At 39.2% G+C, this 20,009-nt stretch overlaps 1 protein-coding gene across 3 annotated transcripts in view; it reads right to left on the minus strand.

Moving 5' to 3' along the window:
• Window positions 1–257: 257 nt before the first annotated feature.
• Window positions 258–20,009, minus strand: part of PTPRE (protein tyrosine phosphatase receptor type E) — a 139,052-nt gene continuing 119,300 nt past the window's right edge. For all 3 annotated transcript variants that reach the window (XM_032226027.1, XM_032226028.1, XM_032226030.1), the window contains 10 exons: window positions 18,440–18,603; window positions 16,110–16,245; window positions 12,421–12,570; window positions 11,472–11,565; window positions 11,201–11,277; window positions 8,762–8,896; window positions 7,669–7,794; window positions 5,356–5,507; window positions 3,049–3,184; window positions 258–1,139 (listed from right to left, as the gene is read on the minus strand). In XM_032226027.1, coding sequence (XP_032081918.1) covers window positions 1,065–1,139; window positions 3,049–3,184; window positions 5,356–5,507; window positions 7,669–7,794; window positions 8,762–8,896; window positions 11,201–11,277; window positions 11,472–11,565; window positions 12,421–12,570; window positions 16,110–16,245; window positions 18,440–18,603 — 1,245 coding nt within the window. In that variant the 3' untranslated portion in view covers window positions 258–1,064. The remainder of the gene's footprint in view (window positions 1,140–3,048; window positions 3,185–5,355; window positions 5,508–7,668; window positions 7,795–8,761; window positions 8,897–11,200; window positions 11,278–11,471; window positions 11,566–12,420; window positions 12,571–16,109; window positions 16,246–18,439; window positions 18,604–20,009) is intronic.

Here is a 20,009-nt window from a genome sequence, read left to right on the forward strand (position 1 = left end):
CAGAAAGCCCATATTCCTTTCAGTCTGGATGGTATAATATCTTTGTGGTGTAGTCATTAAATGATGCTTGCTTTTAATAAAATATTGCTCAATTATAGCAAGATGATTTTTAGCTCTAAAATGTACTTTTTCCTTTTTATATAAATAAAAGGGACTATATACAATAAATTATATATATATATATATATATATATATATATATATATATATATATATATATATATATATATATATATAAACTTAAGATTAGAGATAATGAATCACAATTTTTCATGCATTTAGGCAAAATATGGGAAAGATTCAGCCAAAATTAAGGAGATTTGAAGTTCTATTAATATATTTTGCTTTTATATGGGCTCAGAGTGATCAGAGGGCTGTCATCCAAGCCACTGATCAGATCTATATCAGTTTAATTTCAGAAACAGTGCTTTTAAACATTTAGCTGGACTCAAAGTTCCATTAATTTCAATTGGAAATATTTAAGCATATGCTTGTTAAACCCACTGAAATCAGTGAGTCTTAAATATGCCTAACATAGGCTAAATTGTGCCTGTATTCACAACAATATATACTGCACTATATTTGTACATGGGCCTCAGTTATTTAAAATTAAAACCAACAAAGACACAAAACAATGACCAAGATATGGTTGTTAACACATGCAGACACAGTTTTTTGCACATATTTCTTCAATTGAATTAGTAGTCCAACATGCAAACTATATTCTGTGAATACAACGTTCCTCCTTTATCAACCAGCTGGGGTGAATATATTAAGTCCTTTCAAAACTATACAAATCCCATAAACCAGCTCTTTCCTTTTGCCACCAAATAGCTGACTAGAAGTTTATTTTATTGTATGAAAAGAGTCTGTGCATACTCCTTTGGATCGGGGTTGAAGCTTATTTGAGTCATACATACACCTGAAGAGACATTCAAAGCAAAAACATACATAATCATATGTACATTTAGAATTTTTTTTTTTTTGAAAATGGAAATAAATTAACATGATTTACAAATCTTTGTACACAGATTATTAAATTAAAAAAAAAGTGACAGGCATTTTCACTTGAAATTGGCGTAATCAGAAAATATATCAATGAAATCTTGTACCACCTTGTAGCAGAATTCATACTGTTCCTGCAGGTGCAAAAAAAGAGAGACATTATTATGTTTGAACTCTGTTGAACCGCATTTAACTTCAAAACTGTAGAATCATGATATAATATGCTGATAAAACGTTTTTCACTTTTTGTTACGTGTTTCAGCACAATTATCTATCAAGTGACACTGCCTAGAATAAGACTACTATGGGTAAAACAATGAACAAAACAATTATTTCCTTTGAAGAACTATTTGAATGAGAAATGAATCCTGGTACTTGTATATGTTTTCATTAATATGAATGTATTTCCAGTTTATTGGCTCACATTTGAGCAAATTCGCTACTCACTTTAGAACAGGTTTTCGTAGAACAAACAAAAGGCCTGTTCTAATTTTTGCTGCTGGCCAGGATGAAAACTGAGTAGATGTTTTAATCTTTTGTCCTTCTCTTTTTTTTCCCTATGCTCTTATTCATAATTGGTTTCCAGCTCTTTTAGAGCATGCCAGCAAAATAAGGGGATCTGGAATTGTATCCTAACATACCCTCTTAGGCATTAGAGCAGAGAGCCGAGGTGGCACAGTGGTTAGGGTGCCGTACTGCAGGCCACTTCAGCTGACTGTTATCTGCAGTTCAGCGGTTCTAATCTCACCGGCTCAAGGTTGACTCAGCCTTCCATCCTTCCCAGGTGGGTAAAATGAGGACCCGGATTGTTATTGGGGGCAATATGCTGACTCTGTAAACCGCTTAGAGAGGGCTGAAAGCCCTATGAAGCGGTATATAAGTCTAACTCCTATTGCTATTGCTATTAGGTGGTGCAGTGGTTAAATGCAGCACTGCAGGCCACTTCAGCTGACTGCTAACTGCAGTTCGGCGGTTCAAATCTCACCAGCTCAAGGTTGACTCAGCCTTCCATCCTTCCGAGGTGGGTAAAATGAGAACCCGGATTGTTGTTGGGGGCAATATTCTGACTCTGTAAACCGCTTAGAGAGGGCTGAAAGCCCTATGAAGCGGTATATAAGTCTAACTGCTATTTTAGAACTGGGTATTTTTACCATTGGGGAGGAATTTTGAAGAAAATTTATACAGGTACTTGCTCCTCAACTCACAACGGCAATTGGGAATTTCTGTCACTAAGTGATACGGTCCTAATGTGTGACAGCATTGCTTAGCAATCCCTGCAGTCATGGTTGCCATCATCAACTGAGTCCCATAGTCGCTATGCTTGAGCAAACCAATTCTATTGTATGAATATAGATAAAGCCTCTATTTTACTCTTAAAATATTAATTCCATATTATCAATTGTGGTGAAACAACCCGTGACCTGACAAAAGGGCGAACGACAAACCACGCCCGACTAAACCGCGCCCGATTAAACCGCGTCGCTAAAACTGTGACGTCATCAACGTGCCAACAACAGCGCAGAGACAACAGCGGGGAAACAGAAGGGCGCTTTACAACAGCGCAGAGACAGAAAGCCAATTTAACTTAAGGTAAAGGTTAGGTTTAGGGTTAGGTTTAGGTTTAGGTTTAGGGTTAGGTTTAGGGTTAGGTTTAGGGTTAGGTTTAGGGTTAGGGTTAGGTTTAGGGTTAGGTTTAGGTTTAGGGTTAGGGTTAGGTTTAGGGTTAGGGTTAGGGTTAGGGTTAGGGTTAGGGTTAGGTTTAGGGTTAGGTTTAGGGTTAGGGTTAGGGTTAGCGTTACATTTAGGGTTAGGTTTAGGGTTAGGTTTAGTTTAGGGTTAGGTTTAGCATTACGTTTAGGGTTAGGGTTAGCGTTACGTTTAGGGTTAGGTTTAGTTTTACAGCACGCTTCTGTCGCTGCGCTGTTGTCGCCGTGATTCAGCGCTCATTCGTCGGAGCGCTTTAGAACACGCGGTTTTGTCACCGCGGTTTAGTCAGGCACAGTTTTGTCATTCGCCCTTTTGTCAGTGAACCAAACAACGTACCAGTGTTTGCACCATATGAGGTCTTTGCAGCCGTAAACTCTTCACAGCTTGAAATACATCTAAGAGTCCCTCAGCTTTGACTCGCTCCAAAATATTGCTGAGTGCTATGAATGTACCTGTTCTTCCAGCTCCAGCACTACAAATAAAGGACAAATAAGTTAGGCTATCATATGCAGAAAAATAAAACATACGTACATGTAGAATTGAGTCTGTACTAATATAAATAGGCTTAGTAACTCTATAGTTCTTTGCTTTTTCAGGAGTACCAGATATGGCATTCATTTTGCAGATTTGCTGAAGCTTTGCAGACAGTATATAGATTTTATAGAACCTTCTTCCAGTTACTGTAAAAATAAGCTTTTTAAATTTAAACTTTTAAAATTGTTCAGGGAATGAATGCTGATGTTGTAGTTACTTCCTTATTAAACAAAGTTTCCTCTGGAATACATTTATCCATCCATCAAGATCCACTTTGTAGAACAATATAGAATTAGGAATTGGGATATTCCAGAGCAGTTTGAAAAAAATCCCCACTTTGACACACTTCTTGAATTGTGTCTCAATTTAGCTTGTTGTTGTGGTCTGCTGGCAGCAGAGTCGGACAGCGAGGAGATTGGGGAGGAACATGGGCCAGTCCTGGAGTCTGGAAGGCTTGGACGAGGGCTCTGCGTCAGAGGCAAAGAGGGGGCCAGGACCATCTTGTAGTTATATGCTATCTCTGGAGTCTCCAGAGTCAGACATCAACGAGGCAGAGGAACAGGCTCCCTCTGTTCCTTTAACTCTTTGCTCCAGCTAATTGCCAATTAAGTCTTTGGAAGCGTTTCAAGAAAGATAAAGGGAGGTGCTTATCAGCCTTATCACGAAAGACTTTGGCAGCCTACTGTAGGACTCTTTACAACTATTTGGAACTTATTGCAGGCAGTGAATTCACAGCCTTTGAAATAAAAAAAGAGGGTTTTGGGGACTAAGTGTGTGCTTTTTACTGTACCAGGAAGCCTAGGTCAGTACATTTGTGTGAACTGCTACGATGGAATGTTTACTAGATCCCAGGAAGATGGAGAGGGAAAGAAGATTCTCACGAAAAGAAATCCTTCATCCAGGGGAAAGGTAAGCATGAGAAAGAGGCTCAGAATAACTCCACCGTATTTACATTAGTTATAACTGATCCGGAGAATTGCTTTGGCGAATTTTCAAGATTCTGTCACATTGCAGTACTTTGTTTAACCATAAAAATATTTCCTATTCTCTTTTTCAATATTGATAATTTATGAGCTTAAAGCAAAGCGTGAATTATAACTATAGTGAACAAGATTGAATGAAGCACATCTTCAGGAATCTGAACAATTTATCCAGTTGGAAGCAAAGGGATATTAAAGATGTGCTAACTTAAAATTCTTCTTGGGTTGCTTTATCCTTTATGGAATCCTTTATGGAATCATGTGTCAAGTCTTCTATAGAATTGTGAAGTGCTACACCGCCACACCATGTGCATTTCATGCTATGATAGCATCAGTGGTGGGTTTCAAAAATTGTTCGAACCTACTCTGTGGGTGTGGCCTCCTTTGTGGGAGTGGCACCTATTCAGTAGAACCGGTTCGTCAAATCTACCGAACCGGTTAGAAGAGGTTCCACCAGTGGACCTGGAAAGCAGGCCACAGCTACAGAAGCGGTTCAAAATTTTTTTGAAACCCACCACTGGTCCTTGGATATGATTATTCTACACTATCATGATCCTATTTATAAAACTCAGTGCCTCTGTGAAAGGTAAGGATGACTGCTGCGTTTGTGGTGCAATCAGAACACTGTGTGTGTTGAAGTTGTTTTAACGCAAACCAAAGATGCCTTTTAAAAAACAAGTTTACGTCATATTCTTATGCATGCCAGTGCTGTGTGTGAGGCAATTTAATGTGGTTCTGACAAGTGTCGTCGGCATCTTCATATCCGGTCACATGGGCGGCAAGCCACTCCCATCCGGTCACATGGGCGCCAAGCCACTCCCACAAAGGAGGCCACACCCACAGAGTAGGTTGGAACAATTTTTGAAACCCACCACTGCGTCAGTGCCGAAAAGGTTCGCCATCCCTGGTATATACCCATGCCATCTTACTCATGCTCATCATTGGCCAATTCAGCTGCTTCCTTATCCCGCAGCTGTAAATATAGTATGCTGGAAGACAGAGTTCTCAATGGGAAATGTTCTTTCAGATACCTTAGGGGCTTCTACTTCAGAGCAAAAGTCCTTGCTAGCTTTTCAACTTTCAAGCTGTAAAAGAATATGAGGAGAAAAATATGTGAGAATGGGTTTACCTGCAGTGCACTGTAATGGGATGGTTTCCTGTCTGCTGTTGCTGTTTCTGAACAGCTCCAATGAGGTCAATCATACCTTTCCCTTCAGTCGGGATGCCTATCTCAGGCCAGCCATGAAAATGAAACTGTCGAATCACTCTGCCTTGCTTCTCCTGGTTTTTCAGAAGTGAGAAAGCCACAAGTTTAAAATAAGTAATGGAAAGAAATAGTTTTAAATGCCAAAGCCTTGTCCGCTTTTCTGAGAGTAATTCCATTAGGCATAGCAAGACTTACTTTGAAAAAGGTTCATAAAAGCTTCCAGAGTCTATTACCTATTGCAACAATTCTATTAGTGACATAAATTATGCAATTTATATCAACTGCTACCTTTTTCTCTTAACTGTAATATTAGAAAATAGATTAAAAATAATATATATGTGTGTGTATGTATGTATCTATATATGTATGTATTTATGTATGTATGTGGTATATGCACACACCCTATATGTATGTATGTATGTATGTACAGAGCCGAGGTGGCGCAGTGGTTAAATGCAGCACTACAGGCTACTTCAGCTGACTGCAGTTCTGCAGTTCGGCTGTTCAAATCTCACCGGCTCAGGGTTGACTCAGCCTTCCATCCTTCCGAGGTGGGTAAAATGAGGACCCGAATTGTTGGGGGCGATATGCTGACTCGGTAAACCGCTTAGAGAGGGCTGTAAAGCACTACGAAGCGGTATATAATCTAACTGCTATTGCTATTGCTATGTATATGTATGTGTGTGTGCATATACAGGTGAAACTCGAAAAATTAGAATATCGTGCAAAAGTTCATTTATTTCAGTAATGCAACTTAAAAGGTGAAACTAATATATGAGATTGACTCATTACATGCAAAGCAAGATAGTTCAAGCCGTGATTTGTCATAATTGTGGTGGCCAGCAAACTCGCCTGACCTGAACCCCATAGAGAATCTATGGGGCATTGCCAAGAGAAAGATGAGAGACATGGGACCGAACAATGCAGAAGAGCTGAAGGCCCCTATTGAAGCATCCTGGTCTTCCATAACACCTCAGCAGTGCCACAGGCTGATAGCTTCCATGCCACGCCACATTGAGGCAGTAATTGCTGCAAAAGGGGCCCAAGTACTGAGTACATATGCATGCTTATACTTTTCAGAGGTCTGATATTGTTCTATGTACAATCCTTGTTTTATTGCTTGCATATAATATTCTAATTTTCTGAGATGGTGGGTTTGGGGTTTTCATGAGCTGTAAGCCATAATCATCACAATTATGACAAATCACGGCTTGAACTATCTTGCTTTGCATGTAATGAGTCTTATCTCATATATTAGTTTCACCTTTTAAGTTGCATTACTGAAATAAATGAACGTTTGCACGATATTCTAATTTTTCGAGTTTCACCTGCAACATATACATATATATGTAGTATTTTTAATCTATTTTGTGTGATATATATATATATATATATATATATATATATATATATATATATATATATGTTTTTTTTATTTGTGCTGATAAATAAATAAAGGGAGACTAAAAATCTAATGTGTATATATATATATATATATATATATATATATATATATACATACATACATACATACATACATACATACATACACATACACATACACATACACATACATGTATGTATGTATATGTATATATACACATATATCCAGAGTTTCCATTTTTAACATTCTCCAGTAATCTGAACACTAAATTGTTGAAAGGAAGTTCTTCATTAATTTAAGGATTAAATAGAATCAAATGAAATAAATATCTCGCACGCTTCAGGCCAAGGAAACAATAATTCCAATCTGTTGATTTGAAAAGGTTTAGAATTTAAACTTTGATGCTGTCACACCATGCATGCAAACACATATGTATGTATGTGTGTATATGTATGGTATATACTGTACTTATATACATACAGATGTGTATGCATAATACATACATAGAGTCAGGGTATGTGTGTGTGCTGTGTGTCCATGTGCGTATAGAAGAGATGACTTTATTTCTGACTTCTGCAGTATATATCTTCTTTCTTGTCTGCAAAATGTAGCCAACTCAACTTGTAAACTTCCACTGTTAGTCAATTACAGAAGGGTATGATTCAATTTCTCGGCAGTGAAAATTTCCCTGTTGTGATATTTGTTCCTTTGCTTATTCCTGATAGAATACATTTGTTAAAATTAGATATTCATAACTACTGACCAGTCTGATAAATATGAAGAAAAATGTATTTAATGCAACAATAAAAAAACCCCCAGAAGTTTAAGAAATAGGAAAATGTGAAGAATACCTGGTTGTGTGTAATCAAAAAGTCCCTTATGCTTATAGTATCAACAAGCAAGTCATTCTTAATATCAATGGTAATCTCGCCATAAGAAACAGAACCTTCTGATGGCCAGTACTGAAAACATTTTTCCTGTAAAATTTAGAAACAGAAAAAAAATATGATGCTTTTAGATTTCTGGTTGCTATCTAAGCTGTATGTCAATCATTTCTGGGAATGGTGATTTACAAATTAATTCCAATCTTCCCCATCCACTTATATTGTACCACAACAATATGTACCATATAATCGGAGTAATGAAAAGAATCTCACCAAACTGGCTCTGATATCCCAATTAAGACCAAATATACAGAATTCTTACTATAAGGAAATTGCAGGTGTTAAGCATCATTAACACCTAAGCACAGAACCACACCTAATTCCCTGTCATTCAGATTGTATCTCTGAATTATGAAAACTTTTTTGGAACCTTGGCTATGGCACGGGGTATGATAATTTAGATTTCTACATTTTCTGAAAACATGTGATTATAACATAGTTCATGCTTTTGCAAACTATCTGTCTGTCTATGATAGAGCCGTAGTAGCACAGTGGTTAGAATGTTGTATTGCAGGCCAATTCTGCTGACTGCCGGCTGCCACCGATTCGAGTCTCACCGGATCAAGGTAGACTCACCCTTCCATGCCTCTGAGGTCAGTAAAATGAGGACCCAGATTGTTGGGGAAATATGCTGATTCTATAAACTGCTTAGAGAGGGCTGTAAAGCACTGTAAAGTGATATATAAGTCTAAGTGATATTGCTATTGCTATAGACAGGTGTTTGCCTCAGCAGCAATTCAACAGCTTTGCTCCTTCACAGGAGATTTCATGATTTATTGAACAGTTATACTCCTGGTCAACAGCAAAAGCATCAATGTAGTTCCACAGCCCCAGGACTGCAAAACATTTGCTAGGATAAATTCATGCTAGGCCTGTTGAGGCACTATGTTTTACAGATCAGTGTTAATGATGTATAATGAGTTTCCCATACTCTTGTTCTGTTTTTTTAAAAAACATTAATAACAAAATATTTACAAGATACTATACAAAATGCTCATACTTGCTCCCTTTCCAGAACTTCTGTAAGCATAACAATGGTGTGGCATTTCCACTCCCACACCATTCGCCAGAAGTCTTCCACAGTATGAGGAAGAGGTCCTTGAGTTGCAATGAAATAATCCTTTTGGCGATAGCCCTGGACATAAAGAAAAAGTTATCCTTTGACAATTATCTAGATTCTCTCCTGTTTGAAAGGAAATTTATATTAAATAGATATATCAGAATAGATGTTTTCTTTAAAGTTCTAAAGGTCCTTCCAGTCCCACCCCCATTCACTCCGTGACCCGTCAAAACCGCGCTCGACTAAGCCGCGCCCGATTAAACTGCGTCGCTGACATCATCAACAGGGCAACAACAGCCAGCGCGGAGAAAGAAGGGCGCTTTAAATAGCGCTTTGAAAGCAAGTCGATTCAAGGTAAGGGTTAGGTTTAGGGTTAGGTTAAGGGTTAGGTTTAGGGTTAGGTTAAGGGTTAGGGTTAGGTTTAGGGTTAGGTTTAGGGTTAGGTTAAGGGTTAGGATTAGGTTTAGGGTTAGGTTAAGGGTTAGGTTTAGGGTTAGGGTTAGGTTTAGGATTAGGTTTAGGGGGGTTAGGTTTAGATTTAGGGGTTAATTTTAGGTTTAGGGTTTACAGCGTGCTTCTGTCTCCGCGCTGTTGTCGCCCTGTTGATGACATCAGCGACACGGTTTAGTCGGGCGCGGTTTTGTGGTGGAACCCATTCACTCTGATCCACAAATCAAAGAAATTAATTAAGCAAATTTAGCCTAAGTTTTCACTGGTATTCTGCCAGTTACAATGACTGAAAAGAAGACATGTTGGAGGGTAGCACCAAAGAAGGCAAGGGTTGTTAATAAATAATGAGCTCTCTTTCATCTGAAAGGAGGATGTGAGAGGAATACCATTATGTTGACTACATCACTAAACAAGAAAACACATGACTTCTTGTAACAATAGTGTTGAGGTAGCCACAATGGCCAAATTTAGGCGGTATGGTTGGAAGCCACAGTTTACAAAGAGCCGAGGTGGCGCAGTGGTTAGAGTGCAGTACTGCAGGCCACTTCAGCTGACTGTTAGCTGCAGTTCGGCGGTTCTAATCTCACTGGCTCAAGGTTGACTCAGCCTTCCATCCTTCCAAGGTGGGTGAAATGAGGACCCAGACTGTGGGGGCGATATGCTGACTCTGTAAACCGCTTAGAGAGGGCTGAAAGCCCTATGAAGCGGTATATAAGTCTAACTGCTATTGCTATTGCTATTACAAAACACAATGGTTTCACAAAAGTCAAAATTAAAGAAGTGATATTATGTTTACTGCCAATGTCTGTGGCTTTTCTTTTACAATTGACCTGTGAGGAGATCAGAACCATGGAATAGATCAGACCAGGGCAGTAAATGATTCTTCTCCTGTATATTTACATGTATTTAAAATGTCAAATTCATTAAATATAGTTAATATGATCATTTCTCAGGTACTTGAGAGACCGCCTGCTGCCAATTACCTCCCAAAGACCCGTTAGATCTCACAGGGTTGGCCTCCTCCGGGTGCCATCTACCAGCCAATGCCACCTGGCTATTACCCAGGGGAGGGCCTTCTCTGTGGCAGCTCCGGCCCTCTGGAATGAACTCCCCGCAGGGATTCGGACCCTCACCTCTCTCCAGGCCTTCCGAAAAGCCGTCAAAACCTGGCTTTGCCGGCAGGCCTGGGGGTGATGAGTTTCCTCCCCTCTCGACATGTATGGTTGTGCGACTGTTGTTTACTTTTATTATTTGCATTTTGTTTTTTATGTTCCCCTTTTTCCCCCTTGAATTGTTCGCCGCCCTGAGTCCTCCTGGAGAAGGGCGGCATACAAATAATAAAATTCCATTCCATTCCATGTGTATAATATTTTTTCTTCATTCTTCCTATTCACAATACAATTAGATGACAAATTTTGGAGATAACTGTGGCGTCAGTCAAAGCATTTTGAGCATCACAACACTTCTATGAAGCTCAGAATATACAACTTTGACATAGTGAACCATGAGTTCAATACTGTGTAATGGACAGTCATCTCTTGATGAATGTCAAGAAAACACCAAGAAAAGACACATTCTTCACCAAAATAGACAGAGAAAAGTTTGATAGCAGTGAAGAAAGTTACATATATCTATTCTCAATTTAATAAAATAAATCCATGCCACAGTAAAAAGTAAATTAAACTTGATTCTAACCAAAAAGCAAAGATGTTTTTTTATCAATTGATCAATTATGTTGGTATTCTAAATACAAGGTCTTTTTTATTGTTATTAAGAGGCTCCGATTCCTTTATTTTAAATTAACAGGTTATTAACACATAGTAATGCTGAAGCTCATGCTCTTTTCTAGATGACTTTTAAACAAATATTCTGGAAAAGATGTTAACATCTCTTACAGTATGTGCATTTTCTGTACAGAAAAGTACTTACATCTATAAAGGAAGCATTGATATAATCTGTGTACTCCTGACCTCGTTTCATTGAAAGAATCACTCTGTTAAAATCATCTAGAGGACACAAAAAGTGGAATTAGTAAAATTCTAAATGTTTTATAATCAATAATAACGTAAATTATGGTCAGCAGGCTTTAATAAAATTTAGTTACATTTCAGTTGCTTGTAAAACATTACAATATTCTCTTAGGTAAGTTTTTGTCAATTAAATTATACAATTTGTTTGAAAATGCAAATTAATTTCTTACAAGGGATTATTTGGATAACTCTGGCTTTCTTCATATTTGCTGGCAGATTACCAGTTCTCATGTTTTCTTTCATTATTCGAACATTTGTTAATTTCTAAAACGAAAGTAAAAATTACATAATGACCACAAATGAAAATATGAAAACTCAATGTGAGAACAGTAACAAGTTCAACCAAAATGTCTTAATCATATTTTCTCCTGGAGAATTCTGCTTGATAAACCAATATATCATATAATTACATTTGCACTGAAACTTTTGTTATGTACTTCTATATAAGGAAAATTTAAAATATCTACCATATAATGTCTACTTAGTGTTGATTGGTCTATAAGCTGTATAGGAAGTTAAGTGTAAGGAAGTTAAGGCCAGTTTGTTATACTATACTGGTTAAGGTACTTTGGGGGAGGGAGGAGAGAGAAATAAAAATTGTTTTCTTTTTTTTTAATGAAATAGCATCAGCTGAAAAATTCACACATCTGTAAGAATCTAAAAGAATGTTTTATTGAAATAATGTTCGTTAGTTATGTTAAGCAGAGTAATTTTTCCTTCACCAGTACAAATTTATTTTTGAACATGACTATTTTTTTTCCTACTTAACACTATCAATGTATTTTGTCCTCCCGATCAATTTTTTTTTCTTTTTCAAATATTTGCTTGGGTGAGGTTTTTGTTTTAATATTTTCTTTATGCTGCTGCTTTTATTTTCATAGTACTTCGTTTCAGTAAAAAGAAAAATTAAAAGGCTAGAAATAATAACTTCAATTTTAAAATTTTGCATAACTTTTGATATTTTAGGTATAAACAACGGACAGATATTGCCAAAAAAAAATCAAATATTTTAGGAGAAGAAAATTAATGTATTAAAAAAAGAAGTATTGGGTCAATCACCAAATTACATTTTAAAAGTGTACTTTTTTATCATATTTTATAACATTTTTAAAGGCTTACTTTAAACTCTTCTTCCAATCCTATCTTAACAAAATTTGGTGCAGTGCTATTTGATGGCTGCAGATGTTTTTCTAAGGACGATACATCCAGTTCTGTGTCACCATAGAGGTAGTATTCAAGTAAGGCTTGATATATGAAGGAATACTGCATCTGTAAAGAAACAGAACACTCTAAATCACAACCTTTGCAACATTTTTAGTTAAACAGAATTCAGCAACATTGCTTTAAAATTAAAGATTTCACTTATTTTTACAATGTGTACGGATAGGCCTCAACATTTGAATCCAAAATTTATCTTACTAAGTGAAGCATTTGTTAAATGAGTTTTGTCCCATTTTATAACCTTCCTTGCCACAGCTGTTAAAATGAATCATTGCAGTTGTTATATTTAGTAACACGGTTATTAAATGAATCTGGCTTCCCCATAGATTGTGCTTGTCAGCTTGTCGTAGAAGGCGATCACATGACCCCAGGACGCTGCAACCATGATAAATATAAGCATCCAAATTTTGATCATGTGACCTGGGGTTGCTGCAAAGATCATAAGTGTGAAAAATGATAATAAATCACTTTTTTTCAGTGCCCTTGTAACTTTAAACATTCACTGAATGAACTGTTGTAAGTCGAGGACTATCTCTACGTGACCCGACAAATGCGCGCACGACAAAAGCGCGCCGACAAAACCGTGGTGAGAAAACCGTGATGTCGAAATCGCGCCCACAACAGCGCGCCCACAAAAGCGCGATTAGGGTTAAGGTAAGGGTTAGGGTTAGGGTTAGGGTTAGGTTTAGGGTTAGGGTTAGGTTCAGGATTAGGTTTAGGGTTGGGTTTAGGGTTAGGGGTATTACGTTGTTTTCGCATTGTTTGTCAAAGGCGCACTTTTGTCGGCGCGCTGTTGTCGGCGCTATTTTGACGTCACGGTTTTCTTGCCGTGGTTTTGTCAGCGTGCTTTTGTCCTGCGCGCATTTGTCGGTGAACCCTATCTGTATAGCCTCCCCCAGTTCCAAAATACTCTGGATTTGGAAATAATAAAATAAAGTTGAGAACAGGGCATTACAATCCTATTTAGTAAAAATCAACATATAATTCTGATTCATTAGTGGTGACATTCAACTAAACAGCACTCCTTTCACTAACTTTCAAAATGCCCCTAGAATAGGGGTTATTTGTAATTCAAGAGGGAATTACATTAAATGGGGCTGCCTACTAGAGAGCCAAGGTGGCGCAGTGGTTAAATGCAGCACTGCAGGCTACTTCAGCTGACTGCAGTTCTGCAGTTTGGCTGTTCAAATCTCACCGGCTCAAGGTTGACTCAGCCTTCCATCCTTCTGAGGTGGGTAAAATGAGGACCCAGATTGTTGTTGGGGGCAATATGCTGACTCTGTAAACCGCTTAGAGAGGGCTGAAAGCCCTATGAAGCGGTATATAAGTCTAACTGCTATTGCTATTGCTATCTGGCCTACAATCTATGAACCTCATGAAGAGGTGAGACTTGGAAAAGTGTGTCTCTATAGAAATGAAACAGATGGATATGTTTCCATTTTCATTAGACATTGCCTTGTGCAGTCCAGTATCATGCTGCAACGGGCTTTTAAGGTGATAATTAACACTTTGAATTGAGCCAGGAACCAATTGCCCTGAAGGTATGGGCAGTTTTCAACCTACGTATTTCATGCACGCCCACAGTCCTAGTGCGCATTGGACAGAGGTGGGTTCCTACCAGTTCGCACCTATTTGGTAGAACCGGTTCGTCAAATCTACCGAACTGGTTAGAAGAGGTTCCACCAGTGGACCCGGAAAGCAGGCCACACCTACAGAAGAGGTTCCAAAATTTTTTGAAACCCACCACTGGACCTTGGATATGATTATTCTAGAGTATCATGCTCCTATTTATAAAACTCAGTGCCTCTGTGAAAGGTCAGGATGGCTACTGCGTTTGTGGTGCAATCAGAACATTGCGTATGTTGAAGTTGTTTTAACGCAAACCAAAGATGCCTTTTAGAAAACAAGTTTACATTATATTCGTATGCATGCCAGTGCTGTGTGTGAGGTAATTTAAGGTGGTTCTGACAAGTGTCGTCGGCATCTTCATATACAGTCACATGGGTGGCAAGCCACTCCCATCCAGTCACATGGGCAGCAAGCCACTCCCACAAAGGAGGCCACACCCACAGAGTAGGTTCGAACAATTTTTGAAACCCACCACTGGCATTGGAGAAATGTACTGTCCAAACTGCTGTTTGAATTTTCTACAAAAGTTGCAAAAGAGGTTACACTCAAACCTTTCATTGATAGCCTGAAGTCTTAAATTCTACACCTGAGACTTAAAGACCAAGAGAGGGAACCTGCTTATTGCAAAATAGCATGAATGTTCTCATAACAACAACAAAATAAAAAAGAGGTCAGGTGATATGGTAAAAGGTGCAAAAATCTAACAAGGAAATGAATATAATCCCCCCATCTCCCATTTGATAATCTTAAAATAGAAACAAGAGCATATACAGAGGATTGTATTAATTCTTTTGTGGCAAATATTTTCAGTAAGAAAAAAGGGTTCCACCACAAAACCACGGTCATCTAAAGCGTGCTCGACGAAACCGCGTACCTGACGTCATCACAGCGCGACGAAAAAAGCACGCTGTGAGCAGTAAAGGTAAAATTAACGCGTAAAACTAAACCTAACCCCCCCAAACCTAACCTAAACCTAACTCTAAACCTAACCAAGGTGGCGCAGTGGTTAAATGCAGCACTGCAGGCTGACTGCTAGATCAGCAGTTCAGCGGTTCAAATCTCACCGGCTCAGGGTTGACTCAGCCTTCCATCCTTCGGAGGTGGTTAAAATGAGGACCCGGATTGTTGTTGGGGGCGATATGCTGACTCTGTAAACCACTTAGAGAGGGCTGAAAGCCCTATGAAGCGGTATATAAGTCTACTGTTATTGCTATTACTGCTATTATTGCTAACCCTTAACCTAACCCTAAACCTAACCCTTAACCTAACGCTAAACCTAACGCTAACCCTTAATCTAACCCTAAATCTAACCCTAACGCTTAACGTAACCCTAAACCTAACCCTAACCCTTAACCTAACCCTAACCCTTAACCTAACCCTAACCCTAACCCTAACCCTAACCCTAACCCTAACCCTAACCCTAACCCTTACCTTTACGTGAATCGGCTTGCTTTAAAAGCGCTTTTTAAAGCGCCCTTTTTTCTCCGCGGTCGTTGTTGTCGTGCTGCTGCTGACGTCAGCGACGTGCTTTAATCGGGCGCGCTTTAGTGGACCGCGGTTTTGTTGTGCCACGAGAAAAAAGTGCTGTCCTCTTGACTTTTTTTTAAAAAAACAGAAGAACAAAACCCTCCTGTTTGTTATCATCGGCTAGCTGCAGCTTTGTCATCATTTAAATAAATGACGATTCTTCTAAACACCAGGATATCATCAAGTCAGCAGTGAGAAAATGAGATACGGGACAATTTCAAGAACGCCTGACGTATCTGAGACAGAATACAACGCCAAATGAAGTTGTTTGCACATTCTTTTTCTTCCTCCGTCATTTACAAAGTTTTAACAGCGAGAAGAAAATGTTCACCAATAAAAAAATAACTTTTATTGATGAACATGCAAAAGGTTCATAGAGAAGGCGGCTTCCTATAGTTACTGGGAAATGTATGTATGTATGTATTACTTACATCTGTCTGAACCATCTGTGGACGCTGGCTACGAATTCTTGCCACAAACTCGAAAACGTCAACTTTTTGTTCAGCGTGTATCATGTCAATCATGGCATCTATTACTATGAATGTTCCTGTTCGACCCACACCAGCACTTGGGAAAAAAACACAGTTGCAACTAAGCGAACCACATTGGAATAATGCATCTTACTACACGCCGCAACAATATACACTATATTGCCAAAAGTATTCGCTCACCCATCCAAATAATCAGAATCAGGTGCTCCAATCACAGGTGTATAAAATCAAGTACCCAGACATGCAGACTGTTTTGACAAACATTGGTGAAAGGATGGGTGGCTCTCAGGAGCTCAGTGAATTCCAGCGTGGAACTGTGATAGGATGCCACCTGTGCAACAAACCCAGTCGTGAAATTTCCTCGCTCCTAAATATTCCACAGTCAGCTGTCAGCTGCATTATAAGAACGTGGAAATGTTTGGGAACGACAGCAACTCAGCCACGAAGTGGTAGGCCACGTAAACTCGACCAACATCAGTGTGTGACCTCACAAATGCGCTTCTGGAAGAATGGTCAAAGATTCCCATAAACACACTCCTGAACCTTGTGGACAGCCTTCCCAGAAGAGCTGAAGCTGTTATAGCTACAAAGGGTGGACTGACGTCATATTGAACCCCATGGATTAGGAATGGGATGTCACTTACAGTAAGTTCATATGCGAGTAAAGGCAGGTGAGCGAATACTTTTAGCAATATAGTGTATCTTACTTCCAATATTATTGATTTTTCTTTATATTCTGCAGCACCTACCTCTTAAATTAATAGTAAGAATAACAGCAACAGTCATAGAAGCATGAGTATCTAGTTCATTGAGAGACCGCCTACTGCCAATTACCTCCACTAGACCGATCCGATCGCATAGATTAGGCCTCCTCCTAATCCAATGTCATCTGGCAACTACCCGGAGGAGGGCCTTCTCGGTGGCTGCTCTGACCCTCTGGAACGAACTCCCCGTGGAGATTCGTACCCTCACCACCCTTCAGACCTTCCGCACTGCCCTTAAAATCTGGCTGTCCCAGCAGGCCTGGGGCTAAAGACCCTAACCCGACCCGAATGGTATGATTGTTGTGTTCTCTTTTAACAATCTATTGTTTTATGTTCATAACTTGTTTTGTCTTCCCCTTCCCCTAACTTGTGAGCCGCCCTGAGTCCCCTCAGGGAAAAGGGCGGCATACAAATAAATAAACTATAACTATAAACTATAAACTATATTGGGAGGCATTTGTAAAAACCCATGTTTTGGCTGTTTTAATCCAGATTGCCTGTTAATGTGTTAGCAATCAGTTTGTTTATTATTTGTGCTTATTGGATTTTGTGAGTTGGCAGTTTACTTACTTATTTACTTACTACTTTACTTGATTTACCGGATTTTGTAAACTGACCCAAATCTCATTACATTCACAGACAATCCTGTTTAACCTCCTAAAGAACCACAAGAGGGAGCACAATTATCACAGATTCCTGTTGAAATTGCCAGGGCAAATAATCTTCAGCCTTCCTTGAAAAGAAAAAGGCATGGCATCCTGTGCTAGGCAGAGACTTTTCCTATGTATTAATATCAGTTACTTTTTTTTTTGCTTATGATATCATTGCAGCTTCCTTTCTCCCTCTAATTCTGCCAACAGCTCATTTTTTAAATTGAAAGTTTATTAATGATATATTTTTTAATTCTGAATTTTGAAACTCAGCTTCCCTGCAATGTTCTTTCTATACGTTACTATGCAGAAGACTGTGGAATAAGTTACTAAAATTAGTCTATAATTTCCAAGTATTGTTTCTCCTGTACTGTTATATCATATCTAAGCACACCGTCTTGAAGTTGCGTTCAACTGCATCTCTTAGAACCACCAGATTTCTGTGAATGGAAAAGTAGGGTAGTTCCTATTTCTCTTTTACACACCTTCCAACATTTGTCCCAAGGAGTATCCTTTGGATTAGGGCTATTAATGCCACACCAGAGGTGGTATTCAGCAAGTTCTGACCAGTTCTGGAGAACCGGTAGCGGAAATTTTTAGTAGTTCAGAGAACTGGTAAATACCACCTCTGGCTGGCCCCGCCCCCATCTATTCTCTGCCTTCCGAGTCCCAGCTGATCGGGAGAAAATGGGGATTTTGCAGTAACCTTCCCCTGGAGTGGGAGATTTTACAGTATCTTTCCCCTGCCACACCCACCAAGCCACGCCCAGGAGAAGTGATAGTAAAAAAAAAAATGAATCCCATCACTGTCGCGCACTCTGACAATGGTAAGAATAAACATCACATAGATACATACCTACAGTGAACCACAATTGGTCCAGCATGTGCAGGATTCAATGATTTGACTTTCTTTAGGAATTTAAGCATTCCGATAGGGGTAAAAGGCACTCCAAAATCAGGCCAGCTGGTGAAATGAAGCTGAGTGACAAGTCTCGGAGCTTTACAGCCATCAGAAACCTGCTGAAGGTCCAGACACAAAATAGGAATATAATCAATTACATTTTAAATGAAGTCAACCAACAGTTTAGTTATCGACTTTTTTCCTTCCTCTTCATGATCCACATTAAAGGGAAGAATTAAAGCAGATATAAAATCGATCACACACCAAAAGCACTTGTAGATGAAGTGTGTGCCATAAACAGATTTATCTTTCCACGATGACATTCCAACCTGGAATATTCTCTGGGTTCAATTTGTCAGGCAACAGTATTATACCCAGAGTTTTTTTTTAAAAAAAAAACCATCCAAAATTTTGCATTTTAATATATTTTCAGAACAATCGTGATGCTGAATCAGACCAGTAGCCAAGCTAATACTGTGACCCGACAAATGCGCGCATGACAAAAATGCGCCGACAAAACCGCGGCGAGAAAACCGCGACGTCGAAATCGCGCCCGCAACAGCGAGCCGACAACAGCGCGATTAGGGTTAAGGTAAGGGTTAGGGTTAGGTTCAGGGTTAGGTTTAGGGTTAGGTTTAGGTTTAGAGTTGTTTAGTATGTTGTTTTCGCGTTGTTTGTTGAAGACGCGCTTTTGTGGGCGTGCTGCTGTGGGCGCAATTTCGACATCGCGGTTTTCTCGCCGCGGTTTTGTCGGCGTGCTTTTGTCGTGCGCACATTTGTCGGTGAACCAGCTAATACAACTAAGTCCTCCAACAGCAAACCAGATATCAACAGGAAACCATATGAGAGATATAAATGCAGTATAGCAATAGCTTATATACTGTCCCATAGCACTTTGCAGCCCTCTCTGGGCAGTTTACAATGTAAACATTATTTCCATATTGCCCCCAACAATCTGGTTCCTTGTTTTACTGACCTCGGAAGGATGGAAGGCTGAATCAATCTTGAGCCCTCTCAGTATCGAACTCCAAGCTATGGCCAGAGTTTGCCTGCAATACTGCAATTTAACACTGTAACGCCAAGCGCTCCCTGGTGTATATCACATTCAATAAAATTTCTACGAATTTGTTTGATTAAAGCCAATCAAAAATCTTCCCACCATACAATTGCAGAGCAGGTAAAAGGATCTGCCCATAGTTTTGAAATTCTATTGCATCTGACTCTATTCCTCTCATTTTATTAGAGCCGAGGTGGCGCAGTGGTTAGGGTGCAGCACTGCAGGCCACTTCAGCTGACTGTTATCTGCAGTTCGGCTGTTCAAATCTCACCGGCTCAAGGTTGACTCAGCCTTCCATCCTTCCGAGGTGGGTAAAATGAGGACCTGGATTGTTGTTGGGGACAATATGCTGACTCTGTAAACCGCTTAGAGAGGGCTGAAAGCCCTATGAAGCGGTATATAAGTCTAACTGCTATTGCTATTATTTATAGCGCTGTAAAAACATTATTATTGAAAGAGGCATAATTT

This window comes from Thamnophis elegans, chromosome 10 (assembly GCF_009769535.1).
Source record: "Thamnophis elegans isolate rThaEle1 chromosome 10, rThaEle1.pri, whole genome shotgun sequence".
Lineage (NCBI taxonomy): Eukaryota > Metazoa > Chordata > Lepidosauria > Squamata > Colubridae > Thamnophis > Thamnophis elegans.